The 27,419-nt window shown below is 38.9% G+C and overlaps 2 protein-coding genes across 6 annotated transcripts; one reads left to right on the top strand and one right to left on the bottom strand.

Moving 5' to 3' along the window:
- Positions 1 to 14,468: 14,468 nt before the first annotated feature.
- On the bottom strand, positions 14,469 to 18,002 carry LOC125210076 (pantoate--beta-alanine ligase). 3 transcript variants are annotated; one of them, XM_048109658.1, is made up of 5 exons: positions 17,854 to 18,001; positions 15,868 to 16,466; positions 15,524 to 15,637; positions 14,978 to 15,109; positions 14,469 to 14,753 (listed from the first exon to the last, which is right to left on the bottom strand). In XM_048109658.1, exons 2-5 carry the CDS (start codon positions 16,444 to 16,446, stop codon positions 14,637 to 14,639), a joined length of 942 nt encoding a protein of 313 aa, XP_047965615.1. In that variant the 5' UTR covers positions 16,447 to 16,466; positions 17,854 to 18,001; the 3' UTR covers positions 14,469 to 14,636. The 3 variants fall into 3 exon arrangements, with proteins under 3 accessions (XP_047965615.1, XP_047965627.1, XP_047965622.1); XM_048109670.1 differs by lacking the exon at positions 14,978 to 15,109 and having other exon boundaries at positions 17,854 to 18,002; XM_048109665.1 differs by lacking the exon at positions 17,854 to 18,001 and having other exon boundaries at positions 15,868 to 16,484.
- Positions 18,003 to 19,790: 1,788 nt separating this feature from the next.
- Positions 19,791 to 22,040, top strand: LOC125205351 (mitochondrial import receptor subunit TOM9-2). 3 transcript variants are annotated; one of them, XM_048104245.1, is made up of 2 exons: positions 19,791 to 20,132; positions 21,745 to 22,040. In XM_048104245.1, the coding sequence occupies exons 1-2, from the start codon at positions 19,879 to 19,881 to the stop codon at positions 21,746 to 21,748; spliced, it is 258 nt and encodes an 85-aa protein (XP_047960202.1). In that variant the 5' UTR covers positions 19,791 to 19,878; the 3' UTR covers positions 21,749 to 22,040. The 3 variants fall into 3 exon arrangements, with proteins under 3 accessions (XP_047960202.1, XP_047960185.1, XP_047960195.1); XM_048104228.1 differs by lacking the exon at positions 21,745 to 22,040 and adding an exon at positions 21,473 to 21,509; XM_048104238.1 differs by lacking the exon at positions 21,745 to 22,040 and adding an exon at positions 20,934 to 21,079.
- The last annotated feature ends 5,379 nt before the right edge of the window (positions 22,041 to 27,419 follow it).

The following is a 27,419-nucleotide window of genomic DNA, read 5'->3' as shown; positions in this document are numbered from 1 at the left end:
CGGGGGGTCGCACATGACTACCAAAGGAGCGGCCTTGGCAATCTTCATTTCTATGTTTCGTTGGAGGTAAGCGCCGAGGAGGTGGCAGGTATACATATGACGCGCAGGGTTGCTCGTCATTTGGTGGCATGCCTGAGCCAGCCAATAACCTAGGTGCACCTTCACGCCTTTCGCCATGCACCATGTGAAGTAAAGGTCGGTAGTTGTAAGAGCTGAATTAGCGGTTCCCATCAAGTTGTAGCTGATAAACGTCTGAGCAAAGCGGAGGATTCGGTCTTCGATGTGAGAGGCTTTGGAGTAGCTGGACTTAAACGTTCCCGCCTTGGGGTGAGTGATCAGTTCCCATGCCGTTTGCACTTTGAAACCCGGCGTATTCTTCAGCACACCGATCATCCTCTCATTCCATGCCCCCTCCTCATCCTCGGCCTGGGTAAACAATCCCATTCGCAGAGACAATTCTCGGATGCTCATCTCATATTCGTCATTAAAAAGCCAGAAAGTTATTGAATCCGCGTCAAGATCAGTGGTGTTTTTTAATCGAAAGGTGGAGAAAAACTCTCTTGCTAGATCCACCGGCACCCTCTCCTGGCTGTGCTGTAGTAACCACTCAAATCCTATCGAATAGATACAAGCGCGGAATTCCTTGTCACATGCAATCATTTTAAGCTCCCTTGAGCTGTACTGCTTCCCAGACTTGGCCATCTTCCCAGCGCTACATCTTTCCTTGTACACTGTGGTCCTCTTCTGATCGTCGAACTGCCTCATCTCCTCTAGCAGCTCTTTAGTCAGCCAGACCTCCGGACGTCCTGGACAGGGATAGGCTCGTCTTGTTCCTCGACAGAGGGATCCTCGGTCACTGGAGAAAGGGTCTCCTCGACCTCCTTGACGGAGGGAGCTTTCCTTGACCGAGTAGATGAGGTCGCCACCGCCTTTCCTTTTCTCGCCCTTTCCTTGGCCAAGCGGTGTTCCTCTGTCTCTGCATCCTCAGGAACTAAATCATCAACTTCATCGAGCAGACTCCTCCTGGTGCGTCTTCTTTCTGCCCTTTCGTCTATCTTGGGTTCATCTTCCTCTTGGTCATCCACCAGGTCCACAATCAAATTCAGCCCTCCCTTGGCGGGCTCCGGTATTCCAGTCGCAAGTAGATCTGTTTCTTCCATCAACTTTTCCGGGGTTCCCCCCTCATGTTCCACTATCGAGGTCGCCCCCTCAATATAAATGGGGTTCTCCCCCCAGACACCACTTGGGGTCGCCCCTCTTCCATGAGTTCAGGGGTCGCACCCTTGAAATCAGTTGGGGTCTCATCCTCGGTTTCCATAGGGGTTTCCCCCTCAGCAACATCCTTCACAATAGGGGCTTCCCCCTCAATCGTACTGTCCACAATAGGGGTTTCCCCCTCCACAACTTCATCTAAAATAGGGGTTTCCCCCTCACCATCTTCCTTACCCTCAGAACTAGGGTTCTCGTCACCGTGCTTCTCTGTCTCTACCTCTGTTCCGCCGTTCGTTGGTCCATCATCCCCCGACCGTTCGTGCACCGCCTCCTCTTTCTCCGCCTCCTGTGAAGCGGTTTCTGCATGTTGAGATCAAGAATCTTGCGATTTTTCTTCACGAAGATCCGCCGGCTGTGCAGCCGAATCTGCCGGAATCGTCAGTGATGGTATGACCGGCGCGGACGTCATTAGGCTAGCGGAGAACATGGCGTATACTTCCCTTGCTTTCTCGACGCTCCCCAATTTCTGCGTCAATTCTGCCAACAGGGTTGGGTCGTATACGGTCTGCTGCGAACTTCCGGTGAGTTTGGTCGAATCCATCTCTGCAGATCTGAAATTAGACAAGAAACTGGGCCAAATATTGGTTAGGGTTTGTATTCTAGAGAGAGAATGAAAGTAGAGAGAAGGGAGAGTAAATTCAGATTTTTCGTCAATTTGGGATTATTGGAGAAAGAGGATCGACGGTTGCTTTTCTGATGAAAGGATGGTGCGGTTGCAGGCATGATGTAAGCAACCGTACAACTTCCATAAATATCGGCAGATTTTGAAATTCAAATTATCTCCGTCCCTCCTTGACCTCTTCCTCCAAGCTTTCCTTGACTTCTTCCTTCAGCTTCTTCTCTAGCTGATTCTCCTGATCATGACCCTATATTTACAAAAAAAATTGAAGGTTCCAGACTCCCAGGTCAAGGTTAGAGTATAAAGTATCGGTTTTCTTCGGAGTCTGGTGCTTCGAAAATATTTTTGGATTTTCTTTAGTTTGAAAAACAATTAAACTATTTACACACTTCTTTAGAGTATTCTCGAGATTCCCTGGTTCAGCTCGTTTTTTCAAAAATGTCAACCTACTACCTGACCCATGAATTCATCGAGAATATCTCCTCGTCCGTCTAGGCGATATAGTAAAGAGTGCGTGTAGTGGAACTTCATCCACCACACACAACTCGGAATTATCCCTATAGACTTTCACTCTATGACCATTGACAAGAAAAGGGACAGAGTTAGAAGTACTTCCCTGGATCTCCACTGCTCCGTTTGCGCGGATGCCGACGATTGCATATGGGCTGATCCATTTAGACTTCAATTTCCCTAGCATTAGCTTAAGCCGCGATTGGAAAAGGAGCACCTTCTGTCCCACATGAAGTTCCTTGACCCGGAGATTCTTATCATGACATAGCTTCGTCCTTTCTTTGTACCACATGGCAGACTCAAATGACTCCAGCCGAAGTTCCTCCAATTCTTGCAATTGTAACTTCCTCTCTTCTTCGCAAGCTATAGGTTTCATGTTCAACTCTTTCACTGCCCAGTACGCCTTGTGCTCAATACCAACAGGTAAGTGGCACATCTTGCCAAACACAAGCCTGTAAGGCGACATTCCAATAGGCGTTTTAAAAGCAGTCCTGTAGGCCCACAATGCGTCACCGAGCCTCTTGCTCCAGTCCTTCCTTGACGGATTAACTGTTTTCTCCAATATTTCCTTGATCTCGCGATTAGAAATCTCCGCTTGGCCATTAGACTGAGGGATGGTACGGAGTCGACACTCTATGGTGAACACCATATTTCTTCATCAGAGCCTCGATGGTGCGATTACAGAAATGAGTTCCTTGATCCGAGACGATGGCCCGAGGAATTCCGTATCTGTTGAAAATATTGGCCTTCAAAAATTTTGCCACCTCCTTCAATTCGCATGTTGTGGTGGCCTTAGCTTCTATCCACTTAGACACATAGTCTACTGCAACCAATATATACGTGTTCCCACAAGATGATGGGAATGGCCCCATAAAGTCCATCCCCCACACATCAAAAATTTCGCACACGATCACCGGGACCTGAGGCATCTCGTCCCTCCTTGAAATTCCCCCCGTCTGTTGGCACCTCTCGCAACATTGGCAGAACTCAAAGGCATCCTTATTTAACGTCGGCCAATAAAAACCGCTGTCCAGAACCTTCCTTGCTGTCTTCCTCGGTCCAAAATGACCTCCACATGCCAAAGTGTGGCAATGAATTAACACATCTTTTTGTTCCCATTCGGGAATGCAGCGTCTAATCACTTGATCTGAGCACATTTTCCACAGGTAGGGGTCGTCCCAAAAGTAATATTTGGCCTCGCTTTTAATTTTCATCCTCTGGGCCCGGGAAACTTCGCATGAACTTGGCACCTCTCCCGTGACCAAGTAGTAGGCTCAGCAAACCACGGTTCTGCGTTCAATGTGCGCTTCCCTTTATCCGATTCCCCTAGACCGGTTAAAGCCAAAACTGCTTCCCAGTTAAGTGGTCTAGGAAATTTCTCCAGAAAGTACAAATGCTCCTCGGGGAAGGCATCGGGTATGGCCTCTTCTGTTTCCCCTTGATGTATTCTGCTCAAGTGATCGGCTACTCTATTCTCCGTTCCTCTTTTGTCTCTTACTTCCCAATCAAACTCCTGCAAGAGTAACACCCAACGGATTAATCTCGGCTTAGACTCCTTCTTAGCCAGTAAGTACTTTATTGCCGCGTGATCCGTGAAGACTATAACCCTCGACCCAAGGAGGTAGGGTCGAAAATTTTCAAACGAGTATACGACAGCCAACATTTCCTTCTCCGTGGTGTCATAATTCTTCTGAGCCTGATTCAGCGTTTTGGAAGCATAGAAGATCACATAGCTTTTTCCATCAATTTTCTGTCATAGGACAGCTCCCACAGCGAAATCACTCGCGTCACACATTATTTCGAAAGGATGGTTCCAGTCTGGCGCCCTGATAATTGGTGCTGACACTAACCTGTCCTTAAGCAACTGGAATGCCTTTTTGCATCCTTCGTCAAAGACGAATTCCACATCATTGTGTAACAAACGAGTGAGTGGTTGCGCGATTTTTGCGAAGTCCTTGATAAACCTCCTATAAAACCCTGCATGACCTAGGAAGCCTCTCACCTCTTTTTGGTTCGTAGGGTATGGTAATTTTGATATCACATCCACCTTTGCTTTGTCTACTTGTATCCCTCTCTCAGAAACCACGTGACCCAGGACAATGCCTTCAGTCACCATAAAATGGCATTTCTCGAAATTCAATACTAAATGCTTCTCTTGGCATCTCTGTAACACTAGATCAAGGCTGGCTAAACTAGTATCAAATGAATTCCCGTATACGGTGAAATCGTCCATGAATATCTCAATGCATACTTCCAACAGATCCGAAAAAATGCTCATCATACACCGCTGGAAAGTTCCCGGTGAATCCAAACGGCATTCTTCGGTATGCATAGGTACCAAAGGGGCACGTGAATGTGGTTTTCCCTTGGTCCTCTGGATTAACGTAGATTTGGAAATAGCCACTGTATCCATCAAGGAAACAAAAGTACTGCTTGCCAGCCAGTCTTTCCAGCATCTGATCAATGAAAGGTAGGGGAAAATGATCCTTCTTTGTGGCTTCGTTCAGCTTCCTATAGTCGATGCACATCCTCCACCCCGTCACTAGTCTGGTGGGCACCAGCTCATTCTTTTCATTCTTAACAACCTGTATTCCAGATTTTTTTGGTACCATATGGACAGGACTGATCCACTCGCTGTCCGGAATGGAGTAGATGATCCATAGGGCAAGAAATTTTAACACTTCCTTTAGGACCTCCTCTCGCATGTTCGGATTCAGTTTCCGTTGTGCATCTCGATGAGCCTTCGCACCTTCTTCTAACCGAATGTGGTGCATACAAAGATCCGGACTTATTCCTACCAAATCTGAGAGAGTCCACCCTATTGCTTTCTTGTTTCTTTTGATGACTTCCAATAACCCCTTCTCCGTGCATTTTGAGGGCATCCTCTTCTTTTGTATCACAGCAGACACATTCTCCCCGATCACAATTTTTCCGTCTGGCTTGGTCTTCCCTGCAATGAATTCTTTGATGAACTTGCTGAAAACAGCCATTCTTAGGGCTTGCAAGAATGGCAGGTTGATTTCCAACTTGCTAAAAATCTCCATGAGATCCTCTGCATCATCCTTTTTTTTCTTTGCTTCCCCTCGGTATGGAAATGGCTTTGGTCGCTTTACCGCATTGGTGGAAGTCCCAGCCTGGGTTTCATCAACTCCCCTGTTTTCTTCCTTGCTCACTTTTTCAGGTTCTGAGTCTAGGAAGAATGGGTCTCTTGGTCGAGGTAGGGATCCCCCTATATCTCCCTTCCGGAGACCATCCTGAACAAGGATTTCCCTGGGTCTAGAGCTATCCCCTTGATGCATCTGACTCCTTTTTTCTTCACTAGCCTGCATAGGCACCTCCTCGTCAATTTCCAACGTCGGTCCTTCATAACCCCGCCCAGATCTCAAGGTAATTTGACTAATGTTTGCTCGGTCTGGTGGTTTGACAGTGGCAGGAAGTTTCCCTTCATTTCCCCGCATCTCATTCAAGGAAACTGCGATCTGGGACAGTTGCTTCGCCATCATATCCATGGCGGCTTTATGTTCAGACTGAGCGTCTTGCAATTTGTGCACCACGTCATTGTTGGAGTGCAGGTTATTCTGCATGAACTGCTGTGAATTCACTAGGTCGTGGACCATGTCATCCAAACTCCTCTGTGGCCTGGAGTTGAATTGACCAGAATTTGGTCCTTGACCTTGGTTCTGACGATAGTTCCCTTGATGATTGTTGTACTGGTTACCAGACCCTTGATTCTTGATGATTTGGTTGGGAATTCTGGTAGTTCCCTTGGTTGTTTCTCTGATGAGGTGGCACATAGGAGCTCCCTGGATTGTTCTGATTCCTATTTCCCCAATTAGTATGGTCCTGATTCCTGTACCCCAGCTTGCAATTGCCCCTCTTGACCTTTCCCCGACCAGTTGGATTGCCTCTCCCGAGGATGTGCATAATTTGTGAGCCGAAGTGGGGGTGGCTGACCTTGATCATGATCAGTCCACCTAAAGTTTGGGTGAGTCCTCCATGGAGCATCCCTCTGTCTTCCTTGGTTCCAACTTCCGTCGGGATTCCAACTCCCCATCGAATTTTCCCGAGCTTGACACTCCCCTTCGCAGGGCTGACTGTAATACGGTTGAAGTTGCCTTTCCTCCGGACCAGGGGGTTTCTCAATTTCCACTGGAGCATGCGGATTGTATTTCTCAATTGCATTCAGCAAAGCTTTCTCCAGTTTATCGATCCTATCTTCCACCTTCTTGTCATCTTGTTCCATTACTGCATTGGCTGACCCTCTCCTCAATATGCTTCGCGGGTTATCATAGCACATAGGAGCTCCCTGGGTTATTCTGATTCCTATTTCCCCAATTAGTATAGTCCTGATTCCTGTACCCCAGCTGCAATTGCCCCTCTTGACCTTTCCCTGACCAGTTGGATTGCTTCTCCGGAGGGTATGCATAATTCGTGAGCTGAAGTGGGGGTGGCTGGCCGTGATCATGATCAGTCCACCTAAAGTTTGGGTGAGTTCTCCATGGAGCATCCCTCTGTCTTCCTTGGTTCCAACTTCCGTCGGGATTCCAACTTCCCATCGAATTTGCCTGAGCTTGACACTCCCCTTCGCAGGGCTGACCGTAATACTGGCTGAGAAGTTGCCTTTCCTCTGGCGGACCAGGGGGTTTCTCAATTTCCACTTTGGAGCATGCGGATTGTATTTTCAATTCGCATTCAAGAAAAGCTTTCTCCAGTTGACTAGTCGATCCTATCTTCCACCATCTTGTCATCTTGTTCCATTATTGCATTGGCTGATCCTCTCTTCAATATGCTTCGCGGGTTATCATAGGCACTTCTTTGCCTCGATCAGCCTTCCCAAAGTTTCTCTAACTTCACTTGCTTTATTCTTGGTAAAATTTTCCCCGCTCGAGGAATTCATCAAGTCCTTTGATTCAGGATTTGCACTCTTCGTAGAACAGATAGTAGGTCTCCGCTTCATCATCCTGTGGTTCGGACAAGCATCCAGCTGACACTTGAACCGGGGACCAATAAGAACTCGTGAGACTCATCGTATTCCTGCTTGCACTCCTGAATCTCCTTCTTCAAGGCATTCGGTCTTGTTGGACGGGAAAAAGTAATCCAAAAACTCTAGTTTAAAGTCCTTCCATGTGTTGATCGAGTCCGGTGAGAGCCTTTGCAGCCAAGTATTCGCCTCCCCTTTGAGAGCAAACGGGATTGCTCGAAGACGGTAGTCCTCCTCCGTCGCCTCGTTGGGTCGCTTTTGAATGCTGCATAGTTTACTGAACTCGTTCAAAAATTCATAAGAGCATTCGTTCCTTCGTCCAGAGCGTGGGTAGAACTCCGAGTACACTCGTTTTGATATCGATCGACCTCCGCGCGGGTTTGAGACTATAGCATGGGCGGGTTCACCGTCGAGATGTGCGGTGAGTGACCCTATCTCCGGATCAGGGTCTACTAGATGAGCCATATTCGGGTCTTCCTCCTCCTCGGTCTCGGAATGCTCGTTTCTGTTGATGATTGAGAGAGCTCTAGAGTGCAGTGCATGTGCGGTGTGATATGTGTCACTCGATCTAACGGAGTCCAGAGGATTCGACTAGATTTCAGAGGCTAGAAGATCATGAAACTTATCAGAAAGGGGTCGTTGGGTGCACTCTATGTCCTTCAAAAACCTCAACCCACTATACTACAACTTAGTACACAGGGAAGTAAAGGATCGATCCCAGGAGGACGAAGGTGCTACGAAACTGCATTTGAGAATGTTTTGGGAAAAGGGGTTGGCTGCTGCCACGCAATTTTGTGGGTCGAGAACTTAAAACTACTGGGTCTGAGAGATAAGCAAAACTTTACTCTACCTATTGGGTCTAATAGATCAGAAGAACTTTACTCTACCTACTGGGTCTAATAGATCAGAAGAACTTTACTCTACCTACTGGGTCTAAGAAACTGAAAGCGTACGGAACATACATGCCTTAGAGAAACTGAGATATTTTAAAGTTCTAAAACAGTTGAAGTAAACTTAACTAGAAAGGCTTTCCTAATTTGGACGGACAAGCATAAAGCAAAAAGCAAGACAAGTTTCCTTAAACTACAGAGGCGTACTGGAAAAGCATGCAGAAAAGTAAAAGAGGCAAAGTGGATCGTACTGACAGTTCTAGGGGACATGCAGAAAAAGCAAAGTACATGCTGAAAAGTCTTGACATAAAGCAGATCTGGTTCTAACTACCAACAACTTCATCTTCTTTGGGAATCAAACGAGAATAGCAGAGAAAACAGAGTTTTAAACACCATGAAAACAGAACAAACTTTAGATCTAGACTTAAAACGAGAAATTAAAGCCTAAACTAACAGATCTACGCTACTGGACCTAAAGGATGCAAAACATAAAGTAAATAGCCACACTCATGCACAACGTAAACATCAAGCACCAAATGTACGAAACTTCAACTCCGAAACACCAAGATTCAACAAATCCAAACATCTCCATATGCAAATCCCCAACCTCCAACAACAAAACCAACAGATCTCAGCTCCAAACAACCAATAACAAACAAAGAACGAAAGCTAAAAGCAAGAGATAAACATAAACTCAGAGATATCCAACCAAAAGCAAAAATAAATTTCCATAATAACTAGAAATGGGTCTGAATCCAGTAGATCAAAGTAAGAAACTAGAGTTATGAAACTTAAAACCAACAAAGTACTCTAAACGAAAGCAAATAAGATTGTTTCTTCGCCTTCACAAGGCGGTGTTACACAGCAAAATAACAACGATGACGATGAGAACCACGGTGGCCAGGATCCTCCATGTCCAAGTGCGCAGCAGTCGAAAATGAAAAATTGAAGTCTGGAACTAGAACTAGAGCTAGGAGAGTGTAGAAGTGGCTGTTCACGGTCTCTCTTGTTCTTCAAGGTTGAACTCTTTATATATGTGAGCCTCTGATCCCTAGGGTATCCCCTCTGGTGATTTTACGCTCTTGCCCTTGAGTAAGATTCTTTAAAATAATTTGCTCTCGCTCCATTCTGCTCCTGTCGCCAACTTTTGATTCTCCCAGGTCCGAACGACGACTTCTGATTTTTGCTTCAATTTCATCTCTTTTGCATCTGCCAGGTCAGGTAACAGCAACTCCTGGGTCCGACAGATTTACTACGCACTGAACTCATAAACGCACATTAGCGCCCCAAATGCACAGAATTTTAACCCTAAACCAATGCATGAAACGAGCCTTATCAAAGACTTCGGGTCCTCTTCTCCCGATGAATTACACTCCTTCTCACTTTCTGATTCGAACGGAAATGGGTCTCTGATAAGGCTAATTTCATGCATCGGTTATATGGTGAAAAGCGTTACATTTTGCTGGGTCTAACACGTTTCCTAAGCCAGGTGTGTGATAGAATCGCTAGATCGAGGGAATGCTGAAGGGAACAATCTAGCGAAGGAATGAAGTGAAATGAGCAGAATTCAAAGGAAAAGAAGGCGTGACGGAGGAAGTCAGTAGCCGAGGGCAACAAAGTCTATCTATACCTCGCTGGGCCCCACTCCAACGCCTATAAATAGAAGAGCGTGCAACACACAAAATATCACTTTTTTTCGCTCACTCTTGGCTCACACACATAACACACTTGGTAATGGGAGATCTGGGGTAGTTTGGGTTACGGAGGGGTTCATTTCTTTAGAAAGTTTCAGTTGCAACACCGTCCGCGTGTGGGCGAAGATACAATCTCTTTAAATCTCAGTTTGTTTGCACTTTTACGGTCGAACTTCACTTTTGGGAGTCGATTCGGTTGTCGATGCTTCTGATTATCTAATTACTCTGTTTGTTTGCGTTTATCTGTGATCTGTTCAAGTTGATTTACATAGATCCTGCTGTTGAGAGTTCATTTTGACAAGTTATATGTCGATCTCTGTTTTTGTTGCGGTAATACTCGATCTGAGAATTTGGTGATAGATCTGTGGTTTGTTGATTGATTGGAGGTTGTTGTTTAAATTTGAAGTTGTGAAACGTTGGAGTTTGTGTCAGGCGCTTGGATCCGGAGTGGATTTAGCGTCTGAGGTTGGATCCGAAGCGAGGAGGTTGAGTTGTGCATGGATTTTGAGTTTTCCGCTTGCTTTCTGTTTTACTTCGTCTAGCATCTGTAGATCTGTTTAGTTCTTCATTGTTACTCATTTAAATGGTTTAGATTCAGTCTGCTCTGTTCCGATTTGGTTCATGTGATTTTATTCTGAGTTTTTTACGCAATTTGGTTGAAGAAGATGATGTCGTTGTTCGTTAGCAGAGTTAGTTGTTTTGCCAGCTTTTCGTCCGTACTCTGCTTTTTCAGTCATGGTCCCCACGGTCAGTTTGTTTCCCAGGTCTACGTAATTAGAGTAGTTTCTTAGATCTAGTGGTAGATCGGGTAGTTTTCGTGCATGCTTCGTTGTTTCGCCTAGATCTAGCTGTTAGCGTAGCAGTTTTTTTTAAATTCCCAAGTTAAGTTTATTTTCCTCAACCCAAGAAAAAAATGCGTGGCAGCAGCCAACCCCGAAAAAAAACAAGTCCAAATCCTTGAACATGATTATTACGCATCCATCTCCGTGGGATCGATCCCTGCTTCCCTATACTAGGTTTAGTAAAGTGGTTGAGGGCTTTTTTTGAAAGAGTGCTCTGTGTGTTCCACAGCCAGGATTTTCCGACGACCAACAAGTTCCTAGACCGCGTGATCTAGAGGATTTGCTGGACCAAGGGAACCTGGTAAATTTCTTCTGTGCGCACACTGAGATCCACCTCGTTTTCAGTCTCTCGTCCTTAAACCTGACCTGATGGTGATGGTAGACGTAGATTCCTTGACTCGCCACTTGAATTGGCTACTCCCTAACCCAGATGAGCTCGCCCAACTTCCAGAATGGAAGCTTGCGTTCATAAACTGTCAAGGAGAAAGAAAATAACAGAAATTAAAATATTTACACCAAATCCTTAAACGCAATAACAATAAACGCCATCCTTCCCCGGCAACGGCGCCATTTGAAATGACCGGTATGTTGGTTAACACGCTGTGTGCACAGAAAGAATATAACAGGGTTCCTTGGTCCAGCAAATCCACTAGATCACGCGGTCTAGGAACTCGTTGGTCGTCGGAAAATCCTGGTCGTCGGACACACAGAGCACTCTTTCAAAAACCCTCAACCACTTTACTAAACCTAGCATAGGGAAGTAGGGATCGATCCCACAGAGATGGATGCGTAACAATCATGTTCAAGGATTTGGACTTGTTTTTGGGGTTGGCTGCTGCCACGCATTTTTCGGGTTGAGGAAAATAAACTTAACTTGGGAATTTAAAATGCTACGCTAACAGCTAGACCTAGGCGAAACAGCAAAAGCATGCACGAAAATTAAACCGAACAATCACTAGATCTAATAAACTACTCTAATCACCTAGATCTGGGTAACAAACTGACTGTGGGGACCATAACTGAAAAGGCAGAGTACGGACGAAAAGCTGGAAAAACAACTAACTCTGGTACTAACTAACAGCGACATCATCTTCTTCAACCAATTTGCGTAAAAACTCAGAAGAAAAACAGCATGAGCGAAATCGGAACAGAGCAGACTGAATCTAAACCATTTTGATGAGTAACAATAAAGAACTAAACAGATCTACAGATGCTAGACGAAGTAAAACAGAAAGCAAGCGGAAAACTCAAAATCCATGCACAACTCGACCTCCTCCCTTCAGATCCAACCTCAGACGCTAAATCCACTCCGGATCCAAGCGTCCGACACAAACTCCAGCCAAAAGAAACATTTCATAACTTCAGATTTAAACAACAACCTCCAATCAATCAACAAACCACAGATCTATCACAAAATTCCCAGATCGAGCACCATAGCAGCAAAAACAGAGATCGACATATAACTCGTTAAAATAAACTCTCAACAGCAGGATCTACGTGAATCAACTTGAAATATCACAGATAATCGCAAACTAACAGAAGTGAATAGACAATCAGTAACATCAACAACTAAATCGACTCCCAAAAGTGAAGTTCGACCGTAAAAGTGCAAAAACAAACTGAAAATAAAGAGATTGTATCTTCGCCCTCACGCGGACGGTGTTACGACTGAAATTTCTGAAGAATAAAACCCCTTCGGAACCGAAACTACCCCAGATCTCCCATTCCCAAGTGTGTGTTGTGTGTGAGCTAAGAGTGGGCGAAAAAGAGTCCTCTTTGTGTGTTGCATGCTCTTCTATTTATAGGCGTTGGAGTGGGGCCCAGCGAGGTATAGATGGACTTTGTTGCCCTCAGCTACTGACTCCCTTCTTCAAGCCTTCTTTTTCCTTAGATTCTGCTCATTTTTACTTCATTCCTTCGCTAGACTGTTTCCTTCAGCATCTCCTTGATCTAGCGATTTTGTCACACACCTGGCTTAGAAACCGTGTTAGACCCAGCAAAATGTAACGTTTTTCACCATATAACCGATGCATGAAATTAGCTTTATCAGTCCGCTACTAATCGCGATTCATATCAACATTATGTAAGAAATCAACACCATACATAAGCAAATTTGTTGCCCGATATTAACAGAAGGTAAAGAGTTGATGATTCAAGCTTATTAGGCCATGTATGGTCAAGGTGCAACAATCTATCAAAGAGTGCAGAGTTCATAATAATCATTTTCCAACAAATTTTAAACAGATTTCCAAGTTTGTATGGCTAGGCGAGTTTATAGGATAATTTATTGTTCTCACAACACCATCAAAGAGATAGAACTAGGGCTGACAATTTTTGACACGACACGATAACAATACGTGTTCATATTGGGTTCGTGTTATCCGTTAACAAATACGTGTTCGTGTCAGGTTCATATTATCCGTTAACAAATAATATTGTAATATTATTAATTCTTATTATTTTCATTTTTCAATACTTATTAAATTGGCTCTTATAGTCTTGTACGGTCATATCTCGTTTAAATCATTTAAATATTTAATCACTTTCCAATACGTGTTGTTATCGTGTCGTGTTGACCCGAAGTGGTTCGTGTCGTTAATGAGTTCGTGTCGTGTTCGTGTCTGAGGGTAGCGGGTCGTGTTCGTGTTGTTACCGTGTCGACACGATAATGACCCGACACGCACGATTTGCCACCCCTAGACAAAATCCACAAAAATTAAGATAAAACTCCAAAATCAACTCAAATATCTTAGTACTACGAGTACATGTATTTAATGAAAGAACATTGCTTCTAAGTTCGCCCAACAAAGAAATATCATTTGTAAATTCTCACAAAATAGTGACAATGATTTATGCTTTTAGTATTCTATCTCCGTGCACTTGGTTGCATTTTTTCTTAGAAATCATGAAAACTGAGTAGATTATAGTGAAAAACAATCCTGCTAGCTAGTTGCCAAGTAAAGCACACCCATCCAATCTATAATACCACTTAGTAAAGCTACCAATTTTCTATTTTATTCTTGTGATATAATTATGATATTTTCTACTTCAGTCATATGAATAATTATTTGTAGTTGGTATAGTCGATGTAGGGACAATAAAAAATTTGTATTGGCAGTTCGCAGTTATCTTATGAGTTGTTGATGTTCTACCATATGTTGTACTCACTCGTCTCTTGCTATGAGAGACATTTCCTTTCAGGCGCGTGATTTAAGAAAATGGAGTTTTGTTAATACAATGGAGAATGAATAAAATAAAAGCGAGCGTAAAGTAGAAATGAAGAAAATAAGAGCGTAAATGCCAAAAAAAGGAAATAACTCTTCGGACGCCCTAAAAAGGAATAAGAATCATTTAGCAAGGGATAGAGAGAGTACAACTATAAAATATTTTTAACTATAAGCTCTCAAATTAAGATGCAAATATATATAAAACTCTTTTCAACATTATTCTCTCTCAGAAAAGTGACTGTGACTCCTAAAGTGAGACCAAGGAAGTAGTAATTATTAACACATTTTCTCACTTATATTTTATTCTTTCTACCTTATTCACCTTCTACTCTATCCTCTCTATTTTTCTCTTCTTTCTTACTTTTTTTATCTATCTACTTAACATATTAACATTATTTTCTTAAAACTCCGTGTCGAAAAATACCGGCTCAAGTATAAGGAAACGGATGGAGTATAACTGGAGGTGAGTCCACATTTATTCACAATTTCCAAAATTGATACACCAAGCCAAATTACGATACACGATCAATTAAGATAAACTACAGAATACATCGAGTACTAAGATTATCTTCCAACAAAATGACCTGGTGTAAACTGCTTACTAGACGACGATCTCCATGTTGTCGAGGAGCCTGACATTTCCAAACCACGCAGCAATACAAAACACTGCAGGGCTCTTGATCTCTTCCAGCACTTCCAAACTTTCTTGGTCTACAATCTGTCTTGGCAAAAAGATGAAGTAACATTTTCATACTCTCGTAATAATATTTGAGCTAAAGTAGAAACATCATATCAATACGTGGAAAGTAGGATGGTCGACTGGTTTAAGTGCGATCGAAAACATGTCTCATTTCAATCAGTCAATAGACCACACATTTGCTAAGAAGAAAAAGATTACGGAGGCTCAAATTACGAAGTATATGGAACTCGTATGTGCCTAACCTCAGCATAATCAACTTTTCCACCAGCTTCATGTATGGTCTTGATAACTAAATCCTTCAATTCTATGCAAACTACTTGGCCCTTCTGTGCAGCAGTTTTAGCATGGAACAGTGACTCACTAATTGATGTTGCCTGCAGAAAATAAAATTTGGCTTAAAGAAAATTAATGTCACTTGTGGTCTTTGCCCCCCTTTTCATTGTTATAGAAAGACGGGTAGACCGTGACATGGCCTTCAAAATTTCTGTCAATTTCCTTCTAATCTAAATTAAGCATTTTGTTCTTCAAGATCCACCTGAAGATTCAGTTCCATTAACCATGTTTGTGAAGCACAAACCTAGTCTAATCAACGTTGACAAAGTTCAGATTAGGGTAGTCCACCATTAATTTGCAACTTTGAGGCATGTTCAGACTCTAGCAAGAATCGAAGAAGGATGAAAGAAAGTGAGCTTATCTTCTTGTTCTTTGGTGAAATCACAACTAGATAACAATGTCTAATTAACCAATATCTCATAAAAAGAGATAGAATGTCTAACGATAAAGTATACCTTCTTCCTCTGTTCCGGTGAAAGGTGCACATTACGTGAACTCTTTGCAAGGCCATCAGGGTCACGCAATAGCTCTGCGCCAATAATTTTAATGCCGAAATCAAGATCTCGTACCTGAAACAGAGCATTTATAGAAGTAATAAGCAGATAATTTACCTCAACAAATTTAGACAAGAGAAGGAAAAAACACAAATCTTGCAAACATTGGAACCAAATGCATCTGAAAGTTAACATACGGAGAATTTAGCTGAATAAGATGAAACTATATAACAACGGTGAAATCAAAAGGATTCACAAGTAAAGAATTGTAAATCTAAATGCAGTGAAAAAAGAAGTGTTCTCACCATCCTTTCTATAATCCTCCATTGCTGATAATCCTTCTTCCCAAATACAGCAACATCAGGTTCAACTATATTGAACAACTTGGTTACAATAGTTGCAACCCCTCTAAAGAAAACAGGTCTACTACTCCCACACAACCCCTTCTCCAATCTTTCAACTCGGACCCATGTCTCGTGACCCTGTCCACTGTTTTCCACGCAAGACACCACCTTTCCCTCTTCTAGATCATTTCTCCTTGCATTCACAACACCATCATGTTTCCCATAATCGTACAAATCTTTTGGGTGGAAAACAACATCGACACCATCAGCTTTGTTCTTCAATTTGTTAATATCGCCTATAAAATCTGAAGGGTAAGTGGAGAGGTCCTCATTGGGGGAGAATTGCCCTGGATTTACATAGATTGAGACAACCGTGAGGTTGGAGTGTTGCTTGCATTCTTGGACGAGAGAAAGATGGCCTTCATGGAGATAACCCATAGTGGGGATAAAGCCAACAATCTTGCCTTGGGCCCTCGCGGACCTTGACCATCGTCTCATATCATCTTTGTCTGTTATTATCAATGGCTCTTTATTTTCCATGCCGTCAGCTTTTATTAATCCTAAGAATCAACAGAAGTTTTGATTTGGTGAGCAGTAACATAGACGATGATGAACCTAAACATGCTGAAGGCAGATCAGTACTTTTCTTGTTATTTTAGCACATGAATAGATAAAAGCATGTACGTGCAAAATATGAAAATGAAGCTGCTGGAATTCTACTTGGCCGAGTGGATTTTGGGCCGAAATTCCACTCAGCCGAGTGACAGTCATTTCCAGCGGAATTGCTAGTTTTATGCCCACTTTTAGAGCAGTTTTGATCATTCTTCCATGTAATACACCCATACTTGATTACCAAAAAAATTGAGTAAATTGATTAAGCAGTGTCACATCGGAAAAGGGAATCACGATAGGTAAATTCTTTAGAAAGTCTAAGGTATTTATCTTGACTTACACATACACGTAAATTTGAACTACAAAATCAAACAATTTCTCCAAAACATATCTTACTTAGCTAGCATACCTTTACTTTTCCTTTCAACTTTTTGCGTTTTTAAATTGACCACATTACACTATCTTTAATTAAGAAACTGCTTTTGCTCGGAGCATCACAGAGTCGAGCCCTATACCACAAGAAACCTCTTGATATCTAGTTTAATTTACAAAAAAAGGTATTTCCAACAACTCCAAGGGATTAGGGAGTTATACCATTTTATTACATCTTGTCAGTTAGTGACAGATTCCGGCAACTGCTTTGCAGGAATTTTTAAAAATAGCAAACGTTGATGAACTGAGTTGAAATTGTGAAGGAGCCTTCCTAAGACATAATAATATCTAAAGAAAAATTTATAATAGGATTCCCAACACTTTGGGGTTGCTGAATCTGACTAGTACAGGAGGGCAAGAACAATACTAAGTATACATGTTGCTTCATATTCGCGCGTCATTGAGTAATTCCCTCAAACACTTCATGCTCAACAGCAAGACAACATTTTTGTGTATACTATGGACCAAACAAGGCTGATTTCCCTTTTTCTCTTTTCCTAACTCACGGCATTCTTCCAAAATTTAGATCAATATCATCTTCTCCATGGTTCTTACAACCCTATAACATAAGCTTCAAATTCTTCTTTCTAACCAAAATCATATTTACACCAATCAATTAGCGTAATTCCAAACTCAATTAAATACATAGAACTAAGTTCTCTGTTTGCTCCCAAGGTTTTAGATTCATCTCCAAAGTTGTAGTTTTATTTTCAGTACATCTACAATTAATAGGTTAGACACTAAATTAATGCCCAATCCAAGCAATTAGAACAAATTCACCAATGCAAGAAAAGGGCAAGTACTCGTCCTATTCATTCATTTCACAACAGTTGGGATTCATCCATTTTAATTCAGAAATTCAAGCATAGAGGATAGCATAAGTGAGTTAGAATCAGCTGTTACCTTAATTTCACGAGCTTTGAGATTGGGGGTGTTGAACTCTAAGCTTTATATTGGAAGAGGAGGAAGATGGAGAACGGCAATAACTTTAATTCTTTAAATAAGCTTTCCCAATTAATCCTCGTTCTTCTCTTTCTTAAAAACCTTTCTAACTTTTAATTTTTTGTACTCCAATAATTTTCCAAGCAAAATACATAAATATTACTATTATTTATTCTTTCTCAAATTTTGAGCATCACATTTCAGATTAAAAAAAAAAAAAAAAAAAAAAAAAAAAAGAAGAAGAAGAAAGAACAACACACGAAAAAAAATAGAGGAAGGAGTTTGAAGCCAATTCAAGTTAAAATTCCGTCAACCCAAAAATTTTGCCATCGTCCCAGTTTACAAGAGTGTGACAGTGATTACTACAATTTTCTTTATGCTTTCGATTATGTTTCTGGACAAGATCTTCCATTGTTGCTCCTAACATGTAATTATACATATGAATAGATGGATTGCCTTGTATTATTATGATATTTTCTCTGTCTTTGTCATAACTTCGGTTTTGATCGCTTTTAATTTTCATTTTGACTGCACATTTGATGATAGTTGATATAATCTTTTCTAATGTCTCTTTAACTTAGGATTAGACGACATGGATGACGAATTATCTTACTTGACTTGTTTATACAATAGTTTAATGATGAATTAATTGAAATGAAACGTATAGTAATTGGTTTTAGTTTCTCACGCATCTGTATGAGTTTAAATTAGTGAAAGTTAGCTTTAGGATAAGTGTGTAGCTACCCAAGATAACCAAGAGTTGATCATTTGAATCGTTAAACCAAGAGTTAATAATTGCTTAACATGTTTACTCGTTTGATACAAAAGATGGGATATGAGAAGATATGTAAAACAAGATAAGAAATACGGGCTTCATGTCAAGATATGCAAAGATATGATTTTTTTCCGTTGTTGTTTGATAGAAAAGAAATTATCTAAATTTGTATTGTATATTAAATAACATGGCTTAACTTGACAAATTGGTGAGATACATAAACAAGGTTAATGTTATAATTTTGGTAAGATTAGATAGGGCCCTGGTCTTATATTGGGCTTTGAGTTAAGCTTAACTATGATATCAAACAATAAGAAATGTCAATATATAATTCGCTATCTTGGTATTACTAACTTATCAAACATGCAAGTTGGTGTGTTATCTATGTCTTAACAAGCATTGAATCGTTTAATAATTTGAAGCTTTCATCCGACTTGTCTAAGGATTACTAGGTGCAATAATCACCTATCATTTTTGTTTCTCACAAAGTTTTGCCAAAAATTTGGTGCAGAATTTTTGTTCTCACAAAATTTAACCAAAAATTTGGTGCAGAATGAATTTATAGCAACCAAATAGTATTATATAGTTATATTTGAAGTTTAACCAAGAAATCTCTCGATTGGTACAACTTCTATTCTTTCCTTTTTGAATAACTTTTGGGTGATTTTTTGTTAGGGTAAAAATACTCACTTACAATAGGTTCATCAAGACCAAAGGAGTGAATTCATCAAGACCAAATATTTCGATCAAAGAAAATATACAATAATTCTTTCAAATATAATTTAGAAACTTAGTAAAAATAAAATAAAGTGGGAGTTCATAAGCTTCTCGAGGAGGAATCCAGCTTCTTCGCATTATAAACAATTTTTCTTCTTCCAAAATTCTCTAAACTATTAACACCAATCTTCACATGATTTTACTCTAACTATATTATTCTTTTTCTATTCATAAAATTTGAATTTTTTTTTCAGATTTTATTTTAGTATAAATTTAAAAATACGGAATAACTTTTACTCAAAAAACTAAAATTGAAATTGATTTGGAATATCATTGGAGCTAATTGGTTATCCCATTTTAGGTTTTATGTAAAACATATTGTTATATAAGGATACATAAAATTCGAACACCACATAAATAGAACAGAAAACAAATTGATGCATCCCCTTTCAAATTGGATTATCCAAACCAAACCCTAGAAGCCTCTCACCAGAATGTCATCCGACGCCGGAATCCTCTCGCGCGTCTCCTCCTCCGTCTCGGAGTCTCCTATCGTCTACAAAGGCAAGAAGGCGGCCTCCGACACCGCCTTTGTCGCCTCCAAACTCCTCAAGAGCACCGGAAAAGCCGCTTGGATCGTCGGCACCACCTTCCTCGTCCTCGTCGTCCCCCTCATTATTGAAATGGACCGTGAGGCTCAGTTCAACGAGCTCGAGCTGCAGCAGGCTAGCTTGCTTGGTTCCCCTAAGTAATACTATGCCCTAATTCCTCAATTTCAATTTCAATTTCAATTTCTGTGGCGGAAATTCTTAATAATTACAGAGTTATTCAATCGTTTTGTTTGGAAGTTTTCTTTTTTTATGTTACTCATCTCTCGATTCAATTTCAATTAAGAGGTGAACTCCATTGCATCTGTTTTAATTTAGTTCTAGTAATGGTGATTAATCAATCATGGCTTGAGGAACTCTAATTGGACTAGATGATGCACACGAGTTTTTTTCCATATTATAGCTGGTGTTTACTATAAAGTTGTTGGCTAAATTCAAGTGCTCTCTGTCTGGTGAGGATCAGTTGAGTTGTGTGTAACTGTCTCACACCAAAAGCACAACATAATGTCTAGTTTTGGCTAATATTCCTATATCTGATCAATGGTTTCATTGCTGATTTTTTGGTGATAAAGTTGAGGAAAGTAATTTCTTCCAGGCAGAAAATTATGTTATGTTTGTAGTACTAACAGCCTCTTTATATTCATGTGGCCTGCCTTAAAACTTATGGTTGTGGGCAGGTTGAGTGCAATTCTTGGCCTAGTTTCAGTAGTGTAATGTCTTCTTTTGTCATTTGCAAGTAAATCTTGTTATATTTCTTGGGATTTTTAGCTACAGAGTCTTGAATGCTTGCATAACATATGTAAGATTTTGGTGCGAGCAAATGAGTAGATTTTATTTTTAGAGACCACATTATAATAAGTTTATTGGAACTTGATTTGTTTGTTTCTCTTCATGGGAAAAAGGCTGTTATGCATTTGTAATATTGTCTTCTGATGTTGCAGAAATTGCTAGTGTTGGTGCATAGGCACTGAATAGAGGTTCTGCTACACTCCCATATACCTCCATAACCCATATTAGTACTTTTTTTCCTTTTCATTTTTATGTTATTCTAATACTACTAAATACCATTACTCTTTTAGAATCTAAATTTATTATGGATAGTTAAAAATATCATAATACTGTCACTAGCTTATCTGGAATGAAATTGGTAGTTTACTAGATAAGATTAGATTGGGGTGGCTGTGCTTTGCTTGGCAACTAGCCAAGTGAATTGTTTTTCACTATAAAGAGTCTTCAAGATCTCTAAGAATAAGTGCAACCAAGTGCAAGGAGATAAAATGCTGAGCAATTTGGAATTGTTTTAAATATAATTCTAACTTCTTGTGAGAAATTACAAATGATATTTCTTTGTTTGTAAGCTGAATTAGATGCAAGTGTGGGCGATCTTAGAAGCATTGTTCTTTTTTAATTGTGTACATCATAAATTATTTGAGTTGATTTTGGAGTTTTATCTTTTCTTGTGGGTTCTGTCTCTTCAAAGGTGGTGTGAGAACAATAAATAAGAAGACTCTGCTCTTGATAGATTGTTGCACCTTAACCAATCATGGCATGAGAAGCTTGAATCTTTAACTCTTTACCTTCTGTGCCCGTATTAGTTACGTGTAACAAATTTGCTTATACGTATGGTGTTATTTCTTACATAATGGTGTTCTGAATCGTGGCAATGAAATTTTGAGTATCATGAATATGCAGGATCCTATCCAAAAACTCTATACTGACTTTTGATGCCTTTTTAATTCAATTCTTAACCAGTTAACCATTGATGGATAGTTGCTGCTAATGAAATTATGCACCACCTTAACCTCAACTTCATCTGCAAGTTTGCAACAACAATACAGAACACACGATATGAGCGGCGTGCGATTGGGGTTATGCAAACCAATTGAAAAAGATATTTTGATAAGAGCGGCTATTCTATATTTCCTTCGTTCATAATTAATAGTAGTTATGTTTTTATAATTTTCGTCTATTTATAAAAGTTATTGCCTTTTATATTTGGTAAATTTTCTACTATCTATAATGAGGTTGGCTTTATCTTTCATTTTCAATTCTTCAATCACTTTTTTTTCTCTCTCATATTTTTCAATGTTTGGGTCAAATTTTGTGTCTGTCCTCTATCAAGACAATTGATGGTAGATGGATGGAGTATTTTTTTTGTGAAATACGTATTTTGATTTCGCCGAGTAAAATAAATGGCCGAATCCAGTTCTGTTTCGAATGAAAAAACATGTGTACTACATTAAATTTTCACCATCCACACTAATGTACTTCGAACTATTTCTAGGTAGATTAAAAACATAAAATAGGAGATGTACTTTATTTTGAAGAGAATATCCGAGTTTGTTGTGCAGCTATAATATGTTAGGCCATAAGTAATTTAGTTTCATTTTAAACCTTGAATTATACTACTATATGGTGGTATTTGGTTTCTTAAATAAAATGATAACAAGATAAAATTTAAGATTAAATTGTAAGATTATTTAGTAGGAAGGGATAACAAGATAGTCTAACATTAAGTTATGAGATCATTTAGTATGAAAGGGTTAATTATAATTAATTATTAAATGTCTATCCATCTGGGAAGTCATGTGAGATTCTCATGAACTAAAGTAATCATATAATATCTCATTATATGATTAAATAACTAAAAAATTATTAAATAAATATTGAATTATACTAATTTTAAATTCTAAAATTACACTAAAAAAGATAAAATAAATTTCAATTTAGCAGCCAATTTTCTTCAAGGTCGCCATGTGATTGTTCTTCCAATAGTGAAGCATGTCAATTTAAAACTTCCGAAATTAAGGCAACGCACCTTAAAATGTGTTTCAATGCGATTTATTGTTTGGTATTATTTGATGTTTTATTGTTTTATATATGGATGGGATATCAAAAATATATAAAAAAAATGATTTTTAAATAAATACCTAAAAAATTAGGTTGCGGCGTGGTTCCGTGCCTAGTCCGTGCCTAGCAATGTTGTTTCCTAGGGCCCAACCGCAATAGCACCTAGACTCACACCTCCGCCATAATCTAGAATGAGCCCACTACTTCATATAAGAAAAACTTACCAAAAATAGAAGCAAACGAATTTTGTGGGACGAATCAAAATGACAAATGAGACTATTGTTTGGGTGGAGGGAGTAACTAAAAATACATCGACGTGTATTATACTGCTTGTTAAATATTAGGTGTATGCATTTTGCATATAGGTATCAAACATGCCTTTTCTCTTTTGCAATTCAATGTTGGCAACTAAAATTCGTTCTCATTGACTCATTTCAAATTTCAACGTTGTGTATCCATAGTGAGAAAGACTCGACCGAGTTAGCCACAATATAATAAATCGGAGTTAATTTATCGATCTTATGTGGCCCACGAGAAGTCAGATCCACGAGGGATCGTATGAGTTAATAGCCCACAAGGGGTCAAGTCCACGAGGGACGAGACTAGTCTCAAATAGACATAAGCTAAGTTGAAGTGATTCATTATGTTATGATGCATTACGCAATTGGTTATAGCTGCTTGTAGCGTAATATCACACTGAGTATGCTTGCATACTCGCAGCTCATTATTTTGATTTTTCAAATCAAGGAGTCGGTGATGAGCCAGCAATCAACGTGGTCCATACTCCACAATCTCCCAACCCATTATTTGACTAGTATCCATTTTCTTATTTTTTTAATATATGAATAGTTTTAATATTATTATATTTTAAAATTTTCTGGTCAATAATGGTGATTTTGTGTTGGCCGCGGCCCGGAGATATATCTAATGATAACATTAGATGTATTTAGGGTATGTGGCCTGATGGGTGCGTTAAAATGACAACGCCTCTTAAAATAACATCATACCACAATTCCTAGCCAATCATTTATACACGTGGACAAATAATAAGCTGTCATGTGACAATAAAAAAAATGCTCAAGTGTAAAAATCTCGGTCAGCAATATACAACACTATATACAATAATTTTTTCTCAGCCAACAATATCCAACACGCTATACAACAATCTATAGATTGTTGTGTAGCGTTTATAATATTGTTGGATATGTGGTGTCACGGTATCACTTTAAGATATGTTGTCATTTTAACACAAACCTGTGGCTTGAATATGTAAAATATTTTTTTTGATCAACTTATTAGACGAAGTATATAGATATATAGATATATTTGTTGATGGAAAAAATATTTTACTATTCGAAGTTTATATATATTTCCATGGAGTCAATATTCTATATGAAAAAATGTCAATGATGTTTCTTTTCAATTTATTAAACCATTTTCACGTTCCTTTTTATTCACATTATGTTTTCAAAATTTTAAGATAAACGAAATTAGTATTTTAGTTATATATATATAGTAGCGTTACTCGTTCGTTAGGGATGGGGGCATTACAAATCCATGTATTAAGACTCACAATATAATGAAAAAGGGACAATATACCCTAGTTTTCATATACATAGATCTAATATATAGACCAAGCATGTAGTCTTAAACAAAGGACAAAAATTAAAAAGCCATAAGAATTAAAATAACAAGTACTCCAATAAACAGATAGAAGGCCGATACATTATATTTCTATGGAGAGAAATGGCCAAACATATTCAAGTTGTGGCGAAGTCTGGGCTATGGTTAGGCGCACGACCTACACCCCAACCACAATGATGCACGGATGATCCAATAACATCGCACTCGCACCGCACAAGACATGCATTGCACGGCCCTTGCGTCGGCATGGGATTACTCCTAGTTATAAAGCAATGATTTCTTAATTTATTTTATGGAAATATAATTCATTTTTACCTGAGTTATTTTGTTTGTATAACTTGGATCATGTATTTCCATCCTCATAGTCATATGTGTGTTTTTATGAAACTTTCAATCTGAAAATCCAGATCGAAATACTGTGACGATTCTGATTTCAATGTCGCACTCGATTTCTAATAAAATGAGGCGCTATCGTTGGAGAAATTCCTCAACCTAGCCTCATCCAGTTTCTCAATCTCCTTTGCCACAGGCCGGCGTGGATTTTCTGCTTTCTCGGCCGATTTTCCCTTCCGCTGCTCCCAATTATCGTTCGCCTTGGTCTCGGTCTCAATTTCTTCAATTTGGTGATTTTCGCCGGCGAAGGGGAGAGATTTGCCCGAGAGATCGTCTAGAAGCCAGGCAGTTTCCGACGCGTCATTCCACTCTTCCTCGCCAGATTCGGTCGAGAGAGGGCGGACGCCCACCGCCGCCGCGGTGTTTGGGTTTAGGTTGTGGGTTTTGGCGACGGAGGTTAGCCTGCGCATCATCATAAATTCCAATTCATTTTATCTTTTTCTATGCCTATAAGTACTTATTTAAATGAATCATGTCGTTTTAATATTTTTCAAATATAATATTTTGTGCATGTCAATACAATTAAAAAAATTTGAAATTTTCTGATTTAATATTGCCATTTCCAAAATTTATGGACATGCCACAATATGATAAAATTTTACAATTTAATTTGCTATTTTCCCGCTAAAAATTATAAAGTTGAGATTTGTTTGTGAATATTGCACAATAAAAAATTGGTCACATATGTGATATATATCTGAAAATTTTCAACAACTTACACGCTATTTCTTTATGAATAGATTAAATCATTTAACTCACTTACGTATCATCATCATATAATAAAATTTCAGTAAATTATTTTTTAGCTATGGACTAGTTTTGATTATATACAAGTTTTATAATTTTTAAAACTAACTTTAAATTAAGGACAAATCAAAATTAAATTAAATTTTATTCTCTTCGTCAGCCATTATTTAGTTCGTCCGTCATTAGGAGTCTCGATTCACTTTTATTATAAATAGCACATACAACTCGCTTTATACTAGTAGTTTATTACACTCACATTCTAATATAAAACTAATACTATATAAAAAGAGAAAAGATAAATGTATATAAATTGTTCATTCTAATATAAAACTAATACTATATAAAAAGAGAAAAGATAAATGTATATAAATTGTTCATGTACATAATATCCTTAAATTTAAGTGAATTTAATTAAAAATTGTTTTGTTATTTATTGTATTATATGCAGCAATAAGAAAGAAGTGATATAGAAATTTTATGTCGAATTGTAACATGATTTCGAGCTTGATTTGAATTAATTATACAATATTTACTAAGAAAATATTTTTTTGCTTAAATATACAAATATTTAAGTAAAAATTTAATTTTTTTTTCGAAGTGTTGCAAAATGATTAGTATGAAATTTATTTTAAATCAATTAATGTTTATAAAACGATTTTCAATGTAAAATATTAATAAAAGTTTGGTTATGTACGTACAAATATGTACTTATATAAAAATTGACTCCACATTTCACTATATTTCTTATCCACTTTTCTTTATATTTCTCACCGCTTTCCACTTACTCTCTATCTTATTAGAACAAAAAAGAATAAATATTTGACGAATTAAATTGAATAAGAATGAATTATAAATGACAATAAAATAAATAAATAGTAAAAGAATGAATTTAAGGCCCAGTTCGGTTGCCCCGTCAAAGTATCACTAAATACCTTATCTTGGACATTATGTTGTTCGGTTGCCATTATTGTCACACTTTGCCGGCCCGTCGACCCGCGTCTCCTTTGTCTTGCCCGTCTTGGTGTTGCATATTTCACCTTAATCTCACGATTGTCCATCTCTCCCCCACTCCTACCTTTGCTAACGCCATTGTGGATGTGGATGGTGTCGACAATTTGTTCTTAGGGTTGGGAAATTTTGGTTTTTGCATTTGGGGTTGGGGAATTTTTGGTGTGTGGAATATGTGGATGGTGCTAACGATTTGTTATTGTTAATTGAAGAGCATAGTTTCAATTTGGCAATTTGCCTAAATTTCAGTTATTATTCAATTTTTAATATTAAAAAATGAAGATAAACTTCGTAAAAAAAGGTCTAGTGGTTATCAATTTTACATGTAATTAATATTGATGAAGTTTAATCGAAATGGTAAAAACACAAAAATAAAATTAATTGATAGAATAGTGTAATATTTTGGTCGCACGTTCATAATTAAGATTAATTGATTTAAATCTTTTTTATTTTTGTGAGATAAATATAATTAACCTTGTCAATCCAACATCTTATATTGGATATGAAAAATAACTAAAATTATCTTGGACATAAACTTGTAAACCAAACACAACATAAATTTCAATATTAATTAGTACTCCCTCCGTTTCTTCATAGTTGAGTCATTTTTCCATTTCGGGAAGTTTCTTTATAGTTGAGTCATTTCCATATATGGTAACTTTTTTCTCTTTCTTACTTTACTCTCTCTTACTTTATTCTCTCTATTTTATTCACTTTATACTTAATTCTTTCTATATTTTCCTCTCTCTTACTTTTTTTATCTATTTACGTAGCACACCCAACAT

The sequence above is a fragment of the Salvia hispanica genome, chromosome 1, assembly GCF_023119035.1.
Source record: "Salvia hispanica cultivar TCC Black 2014 chromosome 1, UniMelb_Shisp_WGS_1.0, whole genome shotgun sequence".
In the NCBI taxonomy this organism is placed as follows: domain Eukaryota; kingdom Viridiplantae; phylum Streptophyta; class Magnoliopsida; order Lamiales; family Lamiaceae; genus Salvia; species Salvia hispanica.
The sequence above is the reverse complement of the archived record's forward strand: the minus strand, read 5'-3'. Positions and strand labels throughout refer to the sequence as shown.

Coding starts and splice junctions, on each gene's coding strand:
- LOC125205351 (XM_048104228.1), top strand. CDS start 19,879: ATGTCATCCGACGCCGGAATCCTCTCGCGCGTCTCCTCCTCCGTCTCG. Junction 20,133..21,472: donor AGCTTGCTTGGTTCCCCTAA/GTAATACTATGC, acceptor GTCTCTTCAAAG/GTGGTGTGAGAACAATAAAT.
- LOC125210076 (XM_048109658.1), bottom strand. CDS start 16,446: ATGGAAAATAAAGAGCCATTGATAATAACAGACAAAGATGATATGAGA. Junction 15,638..15,867: donor GGAGGATTATAGAAAGGATG/GTGAGAACACTT, acceptor GCTCTGTTTCAG/GTACGAGATCTTGATTTCGG. Junction 15,110..15,523: donor CACCGGAACAGAGGAAGAAG/GTATACTTTATC, acceptor TATTTTCTGCAG/GCAACATCAATTAGTGAGTC.